Below are 20,502 nucleotides of genomic sequence, written 5' to 3' on the forward strand. Positions count from 1 at the left end.
GGTGTTCGGCCGAACACTACTAAGTGCCGAGCATCGCGATGCTTGAGTCAAAATGGTGCTCGGCCGAGCATGCTCGCCCAACACTAGCACCCTTCATTTCATATTTAAAACACTGTACGCCAGAGAGGGAAACATGGTAGGGAAGATGAAGACTCACATGACCACGGGAGGCCACGATGCCGTGCAGTCAATCAGGAGAGAGGATACTGGCTGGTCTGTCAGGCACTGTGTTAGCTCAGCCACTGATGTGATGGTACATAGGACAAGACGGCCAGTTCGTGGGCTAGCAGGGACAGTGTTAGGGACTGGGAAGAGATATTTAGTTGGGTTGATTGAGTCAGGTTTTCTCATTAGAGGCAGGATAGGGTGAGAATGTGTGGGGTGTGTGTTACAGCACTGATCATTTAAAAAGACAGTACTCTTGATTAGAGATGGCCTTGTGGTTTGCCCGGCGGTCGGTTAGTGGCGAACTTCGCAGATAATGCAAACATATGGCAATATTCGCGCCCACCATATGCTTTTACATTGTAAAGAACTTTGACCCATGACACATCCATCGGGTGGTACAGGACGGCCAATGGAGACATTTCAGCACATGGACACCCCCTACCTTATAAATAGACCCGATCTGGCCGCCATTTTACATTCAGTCTTTTGCCAGTGTAGGGAGAGGTTGCTGAGTGGAGCAGGGACAGACTGTTAGGGACACAACAATTCGCTGGCTAATCTGGCCACAAAAGTCCTTGTAAGGACCGGTATAGGTGCGCTATCGATAGGGGTGATACACAGAGGGTGCGATATACTTATAATATACTTTCTAACATAGAAAGTATATTATAGTGCAATTGTATTGTGCAGCAGTCGTGTGCGGTTTTGCTGCGTCACCGCATCTACACAGAGTAACAAACACTATTTGAAGAAATAATTTCTACTGGTGTGATTTACCAGTTTCCCCCCAAAAAACGGATTGAAGCAGTAGCTATGGCAGCAACAGGAACTCAGCCGAGAACCAAACACCAGCAGACCACGGATACCACTGAAGCTATACACCGCACAGCATTGTGGGAGAAGCAACTATAAATAAGGAAAGTTAAATGACCACAATAGTAACACCTGGAGGTTAGAGGTGCGGCCAGTACCTGAAACAACACAGACGCCTATTGATCCACAAGGAAACCTGTCAGATTAAAGCACGTGTTGCCAGTCTCACAGATCTTCTGCCACCCACTGTCGCGGGGACGTTCGTATGTCTCGGGACATCTTCTGTTCAATGATGGGGAGTCGCGCGATTGCCGTTTTCCATAATTACGCCTACCACATACAAAGAAATGCGCTTTGAGACAAAGTAATTTGAAATGCGATGAAGCAGCCAAATCGAATTTTACGTAACTTTGCTCATCTCTACTGTCAACATTAAAGAACACTACACCAGAGCTACTCCCACTCCATGGGTCTCTCTTGCACATTTTTCTTTCATTGCTCGCCGATTTCCTTGTGTATGCTGCACGAGGATGACTGAAATGTCTTCTTTCCATGAGTCCCAAAGCAGCACAAATCCCCCCCCCATTAAAAAATCCCCCCCCCATTAAAAGTTTATTGCTGCATACTGACAGGTCTCATTCCTGAGTCTGGGCACTTTTACAGGGGGTTACCATTGTTGGCCGTCAGTCACTAATTTGTGGAATTGATTTTTTTTTTCTTCTTCTTGTAGAGAGGATTAACCCTTGTGTGTGCTGCTTCAGGGCTCATGGAAAGAAGAAATTGTATGGTGGTAGTAACTGGGGTAAAACATCCAAACTGACTGATGACCTCTTTTACGTCTACTGCTTTCCTTTATCTGTGATGGATTTCTGCACTGCAGCATTGCAGGGTACTGTCCTCTCAGCTTTGGATCACGGTGTCTTGTAGCTTTGTGTCTAGGAGATACTAAGCTTTGAACGGTTCAGGAACACTGCTCTGGGTCATCATTGTATGCTACAGATGTAGCAGGGTTAACACACAATCTCAACTCAAATTTCTTAACTCATCGCGTTATCTTGAAACAAAAACCATTAAAAAGCAATTGAAGGTGTTTGCTCAACGCATTTAGTTCAGGTAACAGGTCTCATACAGATGTAGTAGAGTTAACACACATGCTTTATAACTTGGACCACAGAGGCTTACAGTACAACTCAATATTTTACAGTCACTCAGCCGTTATGAACCTGCCGTCCAGTGTGGTTCTGTGTAAATGAATTTCTTTGCTGGTGAAATGGAAGAAAATAAGAAAGGGAACATGGTGGTCACTTCAGCCTACGCTTGGCCTTTGTATGAAGATTTCATGCATGTGTTCCAACAATGGCCATGAAATGCCAACCTATGAAGACTTCTGCTAATCTTAGGCTCTGTTCATTATGTGTAGACCGGGAATATTCCTCTAATGACCTCCGATGGAAGACAATCCATAATATCATGCACACATGAGACCAGATACAGGACCTAAAGTTTATAATTTATAGCACTTTATACAATTGATCTACAGTGGCGATCAAAATTAGAGAACAACACAATTTTCGATATGTCAAGGTCATAGTGAAGTCCTATGTGAATATATCCTAACATGAGTAGAATAGCAGTATTTTAAGATTGTTTCATAAATTGGATTTATTGTAAAGCACAGAATAAAAATGTAAATGAGATAGTTGAAAAAGAAAACTAATCAAAATTAGAGAACACTTTCAGATACCTGCGAGTTATTGGTGTTAATCTGGCAACTGGTGCTAATTTTCTTAATGATCTGACAACCCCTATATAACTGGTAGCCTAACTTTCTAGTTTTCACTGACTTTGCCAAAATGGTGTGCCGTTCCAAAGTGACTGAAACCCTCCGGCAGCAGGTTGTCCAGGGGTGACCCTATCAGCAAGAGAAGTTGGTCGTTCCAAGTATGTGATTTCTAGAATATTGCATCTTTACAACATCACAAACTCCTTCAAGTCCCCCAAGAAGGCTGGTCTCCCTCGAAAGACAAATGCAAGAGAGGACAGGATAATGCGGAAAATCTCCATGGGTAATTGGTTCAACACTGTAGCTGGAATTTCTCGCCAGTTCAGCACTGAACAGGGTAAGGATCTGTCATACAGTGTCTTGACGTCTAAGAGCATTTGGACTGAAAGCCCACTCTGCAGTGACCAAACCTCTCATTAGCAGAAAGTATCAAAAGGCTAGACTCACCTTTGCTGAGGAGCATGTTGTGTGGACAGAGGAGAAGTGCTCCAGAGTTCATTTTAGTGATGAAAGCAAGTTTAATTTATGTGGGTCTGATAGGACACATTATGTTCGTCGACAAACTGGGAAAAGACTGAACCCAAAGTGTGTAAAGAAGTCAGTGGAAGAACGAGGAGGAAGTGTCGTGGTTTGGGGAATGTTTTCTGCAGCAGGAGTTGGACCTCTCATACAGCTACATGGCAGAGTGAATGCAAGTGTGTATTGGAACCTTCTTCAATAACACATGGTTCCTTGCGTTCATCACTCAATCAGCCAGCAATTTTCATGCAGGACAATGCCCCGTCACACAGCAAAATGGGTAAAGCAGTTCATTGAAACTGAAAACATTGAAACAATGAAATGGCCAGCCCAGTGTCCTGATCTAAACCCAATAGAAAACCTCTGGAAAATCCTTGGTGACAAAGTTATGGTCAATAAACCCACAACAGTCACAGAACTGTTGTAGAGACTGGAAGAAGAATGGGCAAAAATCACACCAGAGCAGTGTGAGAGGCTAGTGATGTCCTGTGGCCGCAGATGTGCTGAAGTCATTCAAAGCAAGGGCCTGTACACTTCTACTGACTGGTGACTGTTGTAGCCTTCAGAAAATGTAGGATCTTTCTCTGTGCTACACTCATTGCTGTTCTCTAATTATCATCAGGTTTTTTGAAAAATAAAGGTTTTATGTTGATATACTTTGGTTATTTTAGAAAACACTGTTCTAATGGCATGGTGTACCCCTTAAAAAAAAAATACTTCAAATGATGATCAATGTAGATTACATTATTACTGAAAAAATCCAGTGTTCATAAATTGTTTTTTTAATTTTGATCGCCACTGTACATACAGGATAAACATTGGTGACCACCACCGATCCATCAGCAATGCTTCATGGCATGCTCTTCCTATCATCACTTAAATCCCGAAGCTTTCCTTAAAGCGCCATCACCCTAGTAATATCCCCCCAGTATAGCTGTTACATATGTGTGAGAGATTCACAAATATAGATATAGAACAATTCTCATAATGATGTGTTAAAGCTTCTCTGTATCCTTGACATGGGGCAGCAACATCAGCTGCGATTATAGTAAAAGCAACCTACCTGAAGATGAAAGAGTGATAGATACATCCACACATGTTAAAAAGTAAAAGTCTATGAGAAGTCCTTCCTTTTCACTATGTCACCCTGGATTCTCCTGCAGGTTTGGTGGATATATGAATACAATAAGACGACGCACAGTTAATATTATCTGGGTGTTTTCAGCAGATCCAGGCTAATTCCACCTCAAAATAATACCACTGATTGACCATTTACTCAATGCCTGATAATAACCTGATGTGTTTAAATGTCTTTATTTTTTCTGATAGCATTTTCCTCAATACAAACATCAATATGGCTTCTTTGTGGAAATTATCCATGTGAAGACAGAACATCAAAATGGCTTCTCTGCTGTGTGAATTCTCTGATGTTCCCTAAGTTTGGTTTTACTAATAAAACATTTTCCACATTCTGAACATGAATATGGCCTCACTCCTCTGTGAATTTTCTCATGTACAAAAAGACCTGATTTTAGTCGAAAACATTTCCCACATTCAGAACATGAATAAGGTTTTTCTCCTGTGTGAATACTCTCATGTGTAACAAGACTGGATTTATTTGTAAAACATTTCCCACATTCTGAACATGTAAATGGCTTCTCTCCTGTGTGAATTCTCTGATGAATAACAAGATTAGACTTGGTCGTAAAACATTTCCCACATTCTGAACATGAATATGGTTTCTCTCCTGTGTGAATTCTTTTATGTTTAATAAGACTTGATTTATCTGCAAAACATCTCTGACATTCTGAACATGAATATGGTTTTTCTCCTGTGTGAGTTCTCTCATGTTTAACAAGACTTGATTTATCTGTAAAGTGTTTCCCACAATGTGAACATGAAAATGGCTTCTCCCCTGTGTGAAATCTCTCATGGGTGATGAAATTTGCATAATTTGTAAAGCACTTTCCACAGCGTGAACATGAATATGGTTTCTCTCCAGTGTGGATTCTCTCATGTTTTCCTAGACTTGATTTATTTGTAAAACATTTCCCACATTCTGAACATGAATACGGCTTCTCTCCTGTGTGAATTCGCTGATGTGTAACAAAATTTGACTTTACCATAAAACATCTCCCACATTCTGAACATGAATATGGCTTTTTTCCTGTGTGAAAACTCTTGTGTGCAACAAGATCTGACTTAACTATAAAACATTTCCCACATTCTGAACATGAATATGGGTTCTCTCCTGTGTGAATTCTTTCATGTGTAACAAGATTTGATTTTAGCACAAAACATTTCCCACATTCTGAACATGAATATGGCTTTTCTCGTGTGTGAATTCTCTTATGTGTAATAAGACTTGATTTCAGCATAAAGGATTTCCCACATTCTGAACATGAATATGGCTTCGTTCTTGTGTGAATACTTGTATGTGTAATAAGACGTGATTTCAGCAAAAAGGATTTCCCACATTCTGAACAAGAATATGGCCTTTCTCCTGTGTGAGTTTTTGTATGTGTAATAAGACTTGATTTCAGCATAAAGAATTTCCCACATTCTGAACATGAAAATGGCTTCTCTCCTTTGTGAATTCTCTCATGTCTAATGCGTTCTGTTTTATTTTTAAAACGTTTCCCACATTCTGAACATACATATGGTTTCTTTCTTGTGTGAGTTTTCTCATGTTGATTGAGACCTGATTTACGGGTAAAACATTTACCACATTCTGAGCATGTGAATGGTTTCTCCCCTGTGTGAATTCTATGATGATACTTGAGCTTGGCTTTAGTAATAAAACATTTTCCACATTCTGAACAGGAATATGGCTTCTCCCCTGTGTGAATTCTTCTGTGAGTACAAAGATTTGATCTACTTGTAAATAGTTTTCCACATTCTCCACACTGATACCTTCTAGTCCCTTTCTGCCCGGTACTTGTGGTAACAATCTCTGATTGGTCAGGAGAAGGTTCCTCATGATTAGGGAGATTATATGACAGATCTTTATTGCAAGATCCTGGAGTTACATTTCGGGTAATGAGGTTTGAAGAGCGCTGCATGATATCTTTATCTTCTACTTTATAATTTAGCATTACGTTCCCATCAGACTTCTTACTGGAATTTCCTGTTAGGATTAAAATAGAGGAGAAATTTAGAGTATTCCGACATACAGTGTTTGATGCAGAGGTGGATCCAGCAAGAATGAGGCAGGCGTCATTTCTTTATATTTACCACTGCTTCTCAAGCTACTTCTACACTCTCAGGCTACATACAGCTATGTAGTTACAGCTTTATGAAGAAATGTGTAATGCTTCAGAACGGATCAATGATAGCGTCCAGGATTCTGCTCTACACTCACTTTCATTAAATACATTTGGACTAGATGCATTTCTAAAATCTGAAAAACACAACCTGCCAATCAGGCCTGGCCAACACAAGGGCCCCTTCAATAACAATTGGACATCACTTTAAAGTGGGTTTCCAGAACTCTAATATTAAAGACCTTGTCAGAATAAGATCAGTGAGGGGGGTCCATGTCCTAAGACCTGGCACCCTCACCGATCAGATGCAATCAGGAGGCAGAAATCACTGTGTGCCATGTATTGCCTGTGACAGATTACTCTAGTTACTTCTCCATTTTAGTGAACAGGATCTAAGTTGCAGTAATGACAATTGTAGGAGGGTTGGAGGCACTTGGAGATCCCCAGACCTGTCATGTTAGGACCTACAATGTAATACAGAAACATTGCAGTTTGTTTAATCAAGCAAGCAATTAAGTGAACATATAAATTAATCCACAGGAAGGCAAAACCACCATAAGGAAGAAACCAATACTCCTCAACTTAGGAGAATATAAACATCCTTTCAAGCTCCAAACCTGGCAATCGGAGTTACTCCTTGGATCAATGAAAAGGAATCTAGTAACTATAACTTGTAATATTACACTCAAAATGCATCCAGACTCCACTGTTATTGAGTTCACCATTACAGCCTCCTTAGGCAGGTAGTCCCATAGTCTACCTATTCTCACTATTTCTACAGTACAGAGTCCATAGTCTCACTGCTCTTACAGTAAAGAGTCCACAGTCTCACTGCTCTTACAGTAAAGAGTCCATAGTCTCACTGCTCTTACAGTAAAGAGTCCATAGTCTCACTGCTCTTACAGTATAGAGTCCATAGTCTCACTGCTCTTACAGTAAAGAGTCCATAGTCTCACTGCTCTTACAGTATAGAGTCCATAGTCTCACCGCTCTTACAGTACAGAGTCCATAGTCTCACTGCTCTTACAGTAAAGAGTCCATAGTCTCACTGCTCTTACAGTACAGAGTCCATAGTCTCACTGCTCTTACAGTAAAGAGTCCATAGTCTCACTGCTCTTACAGTACAGAGTCCATAGTCTCACTGCTCTTACAGTATAGAGTCCATAGTCTCACCGCTCTTACAGTATAGAGTCCATAGTCTCACCGCTCTTACAGTATAGAGTCCATAGTCTCACTGCTCTTACTGTATAGAGTCCATAGTCTCACTGCTCTTACAGTAAAGAGTCCATAGTCTCACTGCTCTTACAGTAAAGAGTCCACAGTCTCACTGCTCTTACAGTAAAGAGTCCATAGTCTCACTGCTCTTACAGTATAGAGTCCATAGTCTCACTGCTCTTACAGTATAGAGTCCATAGTCTCACTGCTCTTACAGTATAGAGTCCATAGTCTCACTGCTCTTACAGTATAGAGTCCACAGTCTCACTGCTCTTACAGTAAAGAGTCCATAGTCTCACTGCTCTTACAGTATAGAGTCCATAGTCTCACTGCTCTTACAGTATAGAGTCACATAGTCTCACTGCTCTTACAGTAAAGAGTCCACAGTCTCACTGCTCTTACAGTAAAGAGTCCATAGTCTCACTGCTCTTACAGTATAGAGTCCATAGTCTCACTGCTCTTACAGTAAAGAGTCCATAGTCTCACTGCTCCTTACAGTATAGAGTCCATAGTCTCACTGCTCTTACAGTATAGAGTCCATAGTCTCACTGCTCTTACAGTAAGAGTCCATAGTCTCACCTGCTCTTACAGTAAAGAGTCCATAGTCCCGCACTGCTCTTACAGTAAAGAGTCCATAGTCTCACTGCTCTTACAGTATAGAGTCATAGTCCTCACTGCTCTTACAGTAATAAGTCCATAGTCTCACTGCTCTTACAGTATAGAGGTCCATAGTCCTCACTGCTCTTACAGTAATAGTCCATAGTCTCACTGCTCTTACAGTAAGAGTCCATAGTCTCACTGCTCTTACAGTAAAGAGTCCATAGTCTCACTGCTCTTACAGTAAAGATCCATAGTCTCACTGCTCTTACAGTAAAGAGTCCATAGTCTCACTGTCTTACAGTAAAGAGTCCATAGTCTCACTGCTCTTACAGTAGGAGTCCAGAGTCTCACTGCTCTTACAGTAAAGAGTCCAGAGTCTCACTGCTCTTACAGTATAGAGTCCATAGTCTCACTGCTCTTACAGTATAGAGTCCATAGTCCTCACTGCTCTTACAGTATAGAGTCCATAGTCTCACTGCTCTTACAGTAAAGAGTCCAAGTCTCACTGCTCTTACAGTATAGAGTCCATAGTCTCACTGCTCTTACAGTAAGAGAGTCCTATAGTCTCACTGCTCTTACAGTATAGAGCCATAGTCTCACTGCGTCTTACAGTATAGAGAGTCAGGTCTAACGGCTCTTACAGTAAAGAGTCCATAGTCTCAATGCTCTTACAGTATAGAGTCCATAGTCTCACTGCTCTTACAGTATAGAGTCCTAGGTCTCACTGCTCTGCTCTTACAGTATAGAGTCCATAGTCCACTGCTCTTACAGTATAGAGTCCATAGTCTCACTGCTCTTACAGTAAAGAGTCCAGGTCTCACTGCTCTTACAGTAAAGAGTCCATAGTCCTCACTGCTCTTACAGTATAGAGTCCATAGTCTCACTGCTCTTACAGTAAATAGTCCCATAGTCTCACTGCTCTTACAGTATAGAGTCCATAGTCTCACTGCTCTTACAGTAAAGAGGTCCATAGTCTCACTGCTCTTACAGTATAGAGGTCCATAGTCTCACTGCTCTTACAGTATAGAGTCCATAGTCTCACACGCTCTTACAGTAAGAGTCCATAGTCTCACTGCTCTTACAGTAAAGAGTCCATAGTCTCACTGCTCTTACAGTATAGAGTCCATAGTCTCACGCTCTTACAGTATAGAGTCCATAGTCTCACGCTCTTACAGTATAGAGTCCATAGTCTCACCGCTCTTACAGTATAGCATAGTCCATAGTCCTCACTGCTCTTACAGTATAGAGTCCATAGTCTCACTGCTCTTACAGTATAGAGTCCATAGTGCTCACTGCTCTTACAGTAAGTAGAGTCCATAGTCTCACTGCTCTTACAGTAAGAGTCCATAGGTCCTCACTGCTCTACAGTAAAGAGGTCCAGAGTCCTCAACTGCTCTTACAGTATAGAGTCCACAGTCTCACTGCTCTTACAGTATAGAGTCAATAGTCTCACTGCTCTTACAGTAAAGAGTCCATAGTCTCACTGCTCTTACCTTAAAGAGTCCATAGTCCTCACTGCTCTTACAGTATAGAGTCCATAGGTCTCACTGCTCTTACAGTAAAGAGTCCATAGTCTCACTGCTCTTACAGTAAAGAGTCCATAGTCTCACTGCTCTTACAGTAAAGATTCCATAGTCTCAGCTGCTCTTACAGTATAGAGTCCATAGTCTCACTGCTCTTACAGTAGAGTCCAGAGTCTCACTGCTCTTACAGTATAGAGTCCATAGTCTCACTGCTCTTACAGTATAGAGTCCATATCCTCACTGCTCTTACAGTAAAGAGTCCATAGTCTCACTGCTCTTACAGTATAGAGTCCATAGTCTCACTGCTCTTACAGTATTAGAGTCATAGTCTCACTGCTTCTTACAGTAAAGAGTCCATAGTCTCACTGCTCTTACAGTAACGAGTCCATAGTCTTCACTGCTTCTTACAGTATAGAGTCAACAGTCTCACTGCTCTTACGTACAGAGTCTTCACTGCTCTTACAGTATAGAGTCCAGAGTCTCACTGCTCTTACAGTATAGAGTCCATAGTCTCACTGCTCTTACAGTATAGAGTCCATAGTCCTCACTGCTCTTACAGTGAAAGAGTCCATAGGCTCCTGCTCTTACAGTATAGAGTCCATAGTCTCTACTGCTCTTACAGTAAAGAGTCCATAGTCTCACTGCTCTTACAGTATAGAGTTCCATAGTCTCACTGCTCTTACAGTATAGAGTCGCCAGAGTCCTCACTGCTCTTACAGTAAAGAGTCCATAGTCCTCACTGCGCTTACAGTAAGAGTCCATAGTCTCACTGCTCTTACGTATAGAGTCCATAGTCTCACTGCTCTTACAGTATAGAGTCCATAGTCTCACGGCTCTTACAGTATAGAGTCCATAGGTCTCACTGCTCTTACAGTAAAGGAGTCCATAGTCTCACTGCTCTTACAGAAGAGTCCATAGTCTCACTGCTCTTACAGTATAGAGTCCAAGTCTCACTGCTCTACAGTAAAGAGTCCATAGTCTCACTGCTCTTACAGTAAAGAGTCCATAGTCTCACTGCTCTTACCGTAAAGAGTCCATAGTCGCTCACTGCTCTTACAGTAAAGAGTCCATAGTCTCACTGCTCTTACAGTATAGAGTCCATAGTCTCACTGCTCTTACAGTATTATGAGTCCCATAGTCTCACTGCTCTTACAGTATAGAGTCCATAGTCTCACTGCTCTTACAGTAAGAGTCCATAGTCTCACTGCTCTTACAGTATAGAGTCCATAGTCTCACTGCTCTTACAGTAAGAGTCCATAGTCTCACTGCTCTTACAGTATAGAGTCCATAGTCTCACTGCTTACAGTATAGAGTCCATAGTCTCACTGCTCTTACAGTAAGAGTCCATAGTCTCACTGCTCTTACAGTATAGAGTCCATAGTCTCACTGCTCTTACAGTATAGAGTCCATAGTCTCACTGCTCTTACAGTATAGAGTCCATAGTCTCACTGCTCTTACAGTAAGAGTCCATAGTCTCACTGCTCTTACAGTAAGAGTCCATAGTCTCACTGCTCTTACAGTATAGAGTCCATAGTCTCACTGCTCTTACAGTATAGAGTCCATAGTCTCACTGCTCTTACAGTAAGAGTCCATAGTCTCACTGCTCTTACAGTAAGAGTCCATAGTCTCACTGCTCTTACAGTAGAGTCCACAGTCTCACTGCTCTTACAGTACAGAGTCCATAGTCTCACTGCTCTTACAGTAAAGAGTCCATAGTCTCACTGCTCTTACAGTACAGAGTCCATAGTCTCACTGCTCTTACAGTAAAGAGTCCATAGCCTCGCTGCTCTTACAGTATAGAGTCCATAGTCTCACTGCTCTTACAGTATAGAGTCCATAGTCTCACTGCTCTTACAGTATAGAGTCCATAGTCTCACTGCTCTTACAGTATAGAGTCCATAGTCTCACTGCTCTTACAGTATAGAGTCCATAGTCTCACTGCTCTTACAGTATAGAGTCCATAGTCTCACTGCTCTTACAGTATAGTGTCCATAGTCTCACTGCTCTTACAGTATAGAGTCCATAGTCTCACTGCTCTTACAGTAAAGAGCCCATAGTCTCACTGCTCTTACAGTATAGAGTCCATAGTCTCACTGCTCTTACAGTAAAGAGTCCATAGTCTCACTGCTCTTACCGTATAGAGTCCATAGTCTCACTGCTCTTACAGTATAGAGTCCATAGTCTCACTGCTCTTACAGTATAGAGTCCATAGTCTCACTGCTCTTACAGTACAGAGTCCATAGTCTCACTGCTCTTACAGTACAGAGTCCATAGTCTCACTGCTCTTACAGTATAGAGTCCATAGTCTCACTGCTCTTACAGTATAGAGTCCATAGTCTCACTGCTCTTACAGTAAAGAGTCCATAGTCTCACTGCTCCTACAGTAATTACATTGGGCCAAATACATTTCTCCATACTGTGCATACATGTGATGCAGTTGGGAAGGGGTTAAAAGGGGTTGCGCAGGCACTGTATATTGATGACCTACCTCAAGATAGGTCGTCAATATCTGATCAGCGAGAGTCCAACACTCGGTATTCCTGCCAATCAGCTGTTGAAGGGGATGTGGAGCTCCATGCGAGCGCTGCTTCCTCCTCATTACACTGCCATCAATTACACTAGCAAGGGCGACGAAACAGCTGAGAGGCGAGGGTGCCGAGTGTTGAACCCCCGCCCATCATATTGCCTGCACAATCCCTTTAAGGCATTTGCTGGGGGTCTCTTCTCTCAGATGCTGCTCTGCACTAAGGCACTCAACTAACAAATGTCATGGATTTTGAAAAAAGTGCCTATTCTGGTGCCCAAAGTGAGGAGGCCCAACAAAGACACTTATTTTGTGCAGACACTTGAAATGGGAGTCTGCTGCGGTCCCTTTTGTCCTGAGCCATACGAGGAGATTCAATTTCCATTTCAATAGCCAGAATAGTTGCCAACACAGGACAAACTATTACCCACCCCGCAGGACCAACCTAGAAACGTAGAGACTTTTATGGCTGTATTCTTCTAATTCTGTGCATGACGTTAGGATGGACTTGTCTTCACGCTCCCTTCCTACTATCTTGTAATCCCACTTGAAAGAGATGACGGCCACAGTCACAGTCCTCCAAGTCATGCCACAAGGAGAGGAGCCTGGTTTATAAGGGGCAAAAAATGCTAGAAGGTGGAGGTCTTTCTTTTCCAAGAGAAAAGCTGGGCAACTCCCTCTATTGGGTGTTACTGCAGCCCTACAGTGGATCCCTCTAGCTCATGTTTTGTGGGATTTACGTGTTGTGTTTCTACATTTATGTAGTTTTGCACTTGCACTGTGGATGCTTACCCAGTGCCCTGCCCGTTCAGCTGTTTGTGTGTCATTAGTCTAGGTACATTGAGGGGCATTAATTAAGGCTGGCGTACCCATACGTGCCCACACGCCAGTCTTTATCTTCCTGCACTGGCAGATGCCTTTTAATAAATTAGAGCATCTCTGCCCTGCCACCTGCCAGATACAGACCCTTTTCCCAGCAGTTTGGAAAAGTGCAGAAAAGCTTAAAAAGTCACAAATTACGGTGCACATATGGCGGGCGCCATAAAGTGTCAAATAAATGTCCCTCAGTGTGTTTTTCTACAGTGGTAACTTTTTACATTTTATTAGTAACATATGCAGAAATCCAGGTATTTGCCTTTTCTTGCAACTGTACTTTTATTATCCTTCACCTGAATGTACTTGCAGCCCTCACCATCACAACCTGTGCGTCCTATGCACTGATACAGCACTCACCGCCACAACCTGTGAGTCCTATACACTGATACAGCACTGACCATCACAACCTGTGCGTCCTATACACTGATACAGCACTCGTCACAACCTGTGAGTCCTATACACTGATACAGCACTCGTCACAACCTGTGAGTCCTATACACTGATACAGCACTCGTCACAACCTGTGAGTCCTATACACTGATACAGCACTGACCGTCACAACCTGTGCGTCCTATGCACTGATATAGCACTGACCATCACAACCTGTGCATCCTATACACTGATACAGCACTGACCATCACAACCTGTGCGTCCTATACACTGATACAGCACTCATCACAACCTGTGAGTCCTATACACTGATACAGCACTCGTCACAACCTGTGAGTCCTATACACTGATACAGCACTCGTCACAACCTGTGAGTCCTATACACTGATACAGCACTCGTCACAACCTGTGAGTCCTATGCATCGATATAGCACTCACCGCCACAACCTGAGTCCTATGCCCTGATACAGTACTCACCGCCACAACCTGAGTCCTATTCACTGATACAGCACTCGTCACAACCTGTGAGTCCAATGAACTGACAATACACTCACTGTCACAACCTGTGAGTCCTATGCACTGATATAACACTCACCATCACAACCTGTGAGTCCTATGAACTGACAATACACTCACCGTCACAACCTGTGAGTCCTCTGCATTGATACAGCACTCGCTGCCACAACCTGTGAGTCCTATACACTGATATAGCACTGACCATCACAACCTGTGAGTCCTATACACTGATATAGCACTCACCATCACAACCTGTGAGTCCTCTGCACTGATACCACACTCACCGTCACAACCTGTGAGTCCTCTGCATTGATACAGCACTAGCTGCCACAACCTGTGAGTCCTATGCACTGATACAGCACTAACCACCACAACCTGTGAGTCCTATGCACTGACACAGCACTCACCGCCACAACCTGTGAGTCTTCAGCACTGACCATCACAACATGTGAGTCCTATGCATTGATACAGTTCTCGCTGTCACAACCTGTGGGTCCTATATACTGATACAGCACTCACAGTCACAACTTGTGAGTCTTCAGCACTGACCGTCACAATCTGTGAGTCCTATACACTGATACAGCACTCACAGTCACAACCTGAGTCCTATGCACTGATACAGCACTTACCGTCACAACCTGTGAGTCCTATGCACTGATACAGCACTCACCGTCACAACCTGTGAGTCCTATGCACTGATACAGCTCTCACCATCACAACCTGTGAGTCTTCAGCACTGACAGTCACAACCTGTGAGTCTTCAGCACTGACAGTCACAACCTGAGTCCCCTGCACTGATACAGCACTCGTCACAACCTGTGAGTCCTATGCACTGATACAGCACTCGGCACAACCTGTGAGTGAGTCCTATGCATTGACAGCACTCACTGTCAGAACCTGTGAGTCTTCAGCACTGACCGTCACAGTCTGTGAGTCCCATGCACTGATACAGCACTGACCATCACAACCTGTGAGTCCTATACACTGATACAGCACTGACCGTCACAACCTGTGAGTCCTATACACTGATACAGCACTGACCATCACAACCTGTGAGTCCTATACACTGATACAGCACTGACCATCACAACCTGTGAGTCCTATACACTGATACAGCACCTGACCGTCACAACCTGTGAGTCCTATGCACTGATACAGCACTCGGCACAACCTGTGAGTCCCATGCACTGATACAGCACTGACCATCACAACCTGTGAGTCCTATACACTGATACAGCACTGACCATCACAACCTGTGAGTCCTATACACTGATACAGCACTGACCATCACAACCTGTGAGTCCTATACACTGATACAGCACTGACCGTCACAACCTGTGAGTCCTATACACTGATACAGCACTGACCATCACAACCTGTGAGTCCTACACACTGATACAGCACTGACCATCACAACCTGTGAGTCCTATACACTGATACAGCACTGACCATCACAACTTGTGAGTCCTATACACTGATACAGCACTGACCATCACAACCTGTGAGTCCCATGCACTGATACAGCACTGACCATCACAACCTGTGAGTCCTATACACTGATACAGCACTGACCGTCACAACCTGTGAGTCCTATACACTGATACAGCACTGACCATCACAACCTGTGAGTCCTATACACTGATACAGCACTGACCGTCACAACCTGTGAGTCCTATACACTGATACAGCTCTCACCATCACAACCTGTGAGTCCTATACACTGATACAGCACTGACCATCACAACCTGTGAGTCCTATACACTGATACAGCACTGACCGTCACAACCTGTGAGTCCTATACACTGATACAGCACTGACCATCACAACCTGTGAGTCCTATACACTGATACAGCACCTGACCGTCACAACCTGTGAGTCCTATACACTGATACAGCACTGACCATCACAACCTGTGAGTCCTATACACTGATACAGCACTGACCGTCACAACCTGTGAGTCCTATGCACTGATACAGCACTGACCATCACAACCTGTGAGTCCTATACACTGATACAGCACTGACCATCACAACCTGTGAGTCCTATACACTGATACAGCACTGACCATCACAACCTGTGAGTCCTATACACTGATACAGCACTCGTCACAACCTGTGAGTCCTATACACTGATACAGCACTGACCATCACAACCTGTGAGTCCTATACACTGATACAGCACTGACCATCACAACCTGTGAGTCCCATGCACTGATACAGCACTGACCATCACAACCTGTGAGTCCTATGCACTGATACAGCACTGACCATCACAACCTGTGAGTCCTATACACTGATACAGCACTGACCATCACAACCTGTGAGTCCTATACACTGATACAGCACTGACCATCACAACCTGTGAGTCCTATACACTGATACAGCACTGACCATCACAACCTGTGAGTCCTATACACTGATACAGCACTGACCATCACAACCTGTGAGTCCTATACACTGATACAGCACTGACCATCACAACCTGTGAGTCCTATACACTGATACAGCACTGACCATCACAACCTGTGAGTCCTATACACTGATACAGCACTGACCATCACAACCTGTGAGTCCTATACACTGATACAGCACTGACCATCACAACCTGTGAGTCCTATACACTGATACAGCACTGACCATCACAACCTGTGAGTCCTATACACTGATACAGCACTGACCATCACAACCTGTGAGTCCTATACACTGATACAGCACTCAGCACAACCTGTGAGTCCTATACACTGATACAGCACTGACCGTCACAACCTGTGAGTCCTATACACTGATACAGCACTGACCGTCACAACCTGTGAGTCCTATACACTGATACAGCACTGACCGTCACAACCTGTGAGTCCTATACACTGATACAGCACTGACCATCACAACCTGTGAGTCCTATACACTGATACAGCACTGACCATCACAACCTGTGAGTCCTATACACTGATACAGCACTGACCATCACAACCTGTGAGTCCTATGCACTGATACAGCACTGACCATCACAACCTGTGAGTCCTATACACTGATACAGCACTGACCATCACAACCTGTGAGTCCTATACACTGATACAGCACTGACCATCACAACCTGTGAGTCCTATACACTGATACAGCACTGACCGTCACAACCTGTGAGTCCTATACACTGATACAGCACTGACCGTCACAACCTGTGAGTCCCATGCACTGATACAGCACTGACCATCACAACCTGTGAGTCCTATGCACTGATACAGCACTGACCATCACAACCTGTGAGTCCTATACACTGATACAGCACTGACCATCACAACCTGTGAGTCCTATACACTGATACAGCACTGACCATCACAACCTGTGAGTCCTATACACTGATACAGCACTGACCATCACAACCTGTGAGTCCTATACACTGATACAGCACTGACCATCACAACCTGTGAGTCCTATACACTGATACAGCACTGACCATCACAACCTGTGAGTCCTATACACTGATACAGCACTGACCATCACAACCTGTGAGTCCTATACACTGATACAGCACTGACCATCACAATCTGTGAGTCCTATACACTGATACAGCACTGACCATCACAACCTGTGAGTCCTATACACTGATACAGCACTGACCATCACAACCTGTGAGTCCTATACACTGATACAGCACTGACCATCACAACCTGTGAGTCCTATACACTGATACAGCACTCAGCACAACCTGTGAGTCCTATACACTGATACAGCACTGACCGTCACAACCTGTGAGTCCTATACACTGATACAGCACTGACCGTCACAACCTGTGAGTCCTATACACTGATACAGCACTGACCATCACAACCGGTGAGTCCTATACACTGATACAGCACTGACCATCACAACCTGTGAGTCCTATACACTGATACAGCACTGACCATCACAACCTGTGAGTCCTATACACTGATACAGTACTGACCGTCACAACCTGTGAGTCCTATACACTGATACAGCACTGACCATCACAACCTGTGAGTCCTATACACTGATACAGCACTGACCATCACAACCTGTGAGTCCTATACACTGATACAGCACTGACCATCACAACCTGTGAGTCCTATACACTGATACAGCACTGACCATCACAACCTGTGAGTCCTATACACTGATACAGCACTGACCATCACAACCTGTGAGTCCTATACATCGATACAACACTGACCATCACAACCTGTGAGTCCTATACACTGATACAGCACTGACCATCACAACCTGTGAGTCCTATACACTGATACAGCACTGACCATCACAACCTGTGAGTCCTATACACTGATACAGCACTGACCATCACAACCTGTGAGTCCTATACACTGATACAGCACTGACCATCACAACCTGTGAGTCCTATACACTGATACAGCACTGACCATCACAACCTGTGAGTCCTATACACTGATACAGCACTGACCATCACAACCTGTGAGTCCTATACATCGATACAACACTGACCATCACAACCTGTGAGTCCTATACACTGATACAGCACTGACCATCACAACCTGTGAGTCCTATACACTGATACAGCACTGACCATCACAACCTGTGAGTCCTATACACTGATACAGCACTGACCATCACAACCTGTGAGTCCTATACACTGATACAGCACTGACCATCACAACCTGTGAGTCCTATACACTGATACAGCACTGACCATCACAACCTGTGAGTACTATGCATTGGTACAAACTATTTACCCAATATTTAGTAAAAAAATAAAATGGTTTATTAAAAAGAAAAAAAAGAAAAAAGAAATAAAAGAAACTTCTGAATCCACTTCCTCCATTCATGATTCCATACCTGTGGTCACATGGACTGGAATGTCCTCCTCCACCTCACTCTTACACGGGGGATCGCCCATCATCCGCTCTTCTTCATTCTCCACTTTAATATCAGTCACATCTTCCCCCTGATTTGTCATCTGTAACAAGTCAGGACAATACAGCAGACAGGTGGGACATCTAACAGATTCACATAAGAGACCCCCACCATCTATGACCCCTCTATGACTGCAGGACCCCCCTATATAGACGTGTATAGGGCTCAGCTCCATCTACCTGATGGTTCTCTGGGAGCTTCTCCTCTGGACAGTCCTGGAGATACAGAGGACGGGGACATCTCTGGGGGGGATTTCCTTCTATGAGTCCATCTGTAGGAAACACACAGGGACAACAGTGTCATGTGAAAAGTGACCTTGTTCAGCAGACAGATTAAGATTGAATTTTTTTTTTAAGATATAATGAATCTTCTAACAATCTTAACCCCTTAAGGACTTGGCCATTTTTTGCAAATCTGACCAGTGTCACTTTAAGTGCTGATAACTTTAAAACGCTTTTACTTACCCAGGCCATTCTGAGTTAATTTTTTTGCATAAAAAAAAAAACCAAATTTACCAAAAATTTAGAAAAATTAGCAAGTTTCAAAGTTTCAGTTTCTCTACTTCTGTAATACATAGTAATACCCCCAAAAATTGTGATGACTTTACATTCCCCATATGTCTACTTCATGTTTGAATTATTTTGGGGATTATATTTTATTTTTTGGGGATGTTACGAGGCTTAGAAGTTTAGAAGCAAATCTTGACATTTTTCAGAAACTTACAAAAACCCAATTTTTAGGGACCAGTTCAGGTCTGAAGTCACTTTGCGAGGCTTACATAATAGAAACCGCCCAAAAATGACCCCATTCTATAAACTACACCCCTCAAGGTATTCAAAACTGATTTTACAAACTTCGTTAACCCTTTAGGTGTTGCACAAGAGTTATTAGCAAATGGGGATGAAATTTGAGAATTTCATTTTTTTGCCTAATTTTCCATTTTAACTTTTTTCCACTAACAAAGCAAGGGTTAACAGCCAAACAAGACTGTATCTTTATTGCCCTGACTCTGCCATTTACAGAAACACCCAATATGTGGCCGTAAACTGCTGTACGGGCACACAGTAGGGCGTAGAGGGAAAGGTGCGCCGTATGGTTTTTGGAAGCCAGATTTTGCTGGACTGGTTTTTTGACACCATGTCCCATTTCAAGCCCCCCTGATGCACCCCTAGAGTAGAAACTCCATAAAAGTGACCCCATCTAAGAAACTACACCCCTCAAGGTATTCAAAACTGATTTTACAAACGTCGTTGACCCTTTAGGTGTTGCACAAGATTTAAAGGAAAATAGAGATACAATTTCAAAATTTCACATTTTTGGCAGATTTTCCATTTTAATATTTTTTTTCCAGTTACAAAGCAAGGGTCAACAGCCAAACAAAACTCAATATTTATGGCCCTGATTCTGT

The 20,502-nt window shown here is 43.2% G+C and overlaps 1 protein-coding gene across 1 annotated transcript; it reads right to left on the reverse strand.

The window, feature by feature from the left end:
• Window positions 1–4,581: 4,581 nt before the first annotated feature.
• LOC122939030 (gastrula zinc finger protein XlCGF26.1-like) lies at window positions 4,582–19,072 on the reverse strand. Its single transcript, XM_044294956.1, has 2 exons — window positions 19,017–19,072; window positions 4,582–6,410 (listed from the first exon to the last, which is right to left on the reverse strand). The coding sequence occupies exon 2, from the start codon at window positions 6,376–6,378 to the stop codon at window positions 4,678–4,680; it is 1,701 nt and encodes a 566-aa protein (XP_044150891.1). The 5' UTR covers window positions 6,379–6,410; window positions 19,017–19,072; the 3' UTR covers window positions 4,582–4,677.
• Between the last annotated feature and the right edge of the window lie 1,430 nt (window positions 19,073–20,502).

This window comes from Bufo gargarizans, chromosome 5 (genome assembly GCF_014858855.1).
Source record: "Bufo gargarizans isolate SCDJY-AF-19 chromosome 5, ASM1485885v1, whole genome shotgun sequence".
In the NCBI taxonomy this organism is placed as follows: Eukaryota; Metazoa; Chordata; class Amphibia; order Anura; family Bufonidae; genus Bufo; species Bufo gargarizans.

Coding starts and splice junctions, on each gene's coding strand:
- LOC122939030 (XM_044294956.1), bottom strand. CDS start 6,378: ATGCTAAATTATAAAGTAGAAGATAAAGATATCATGCAGCGCTCTTCA.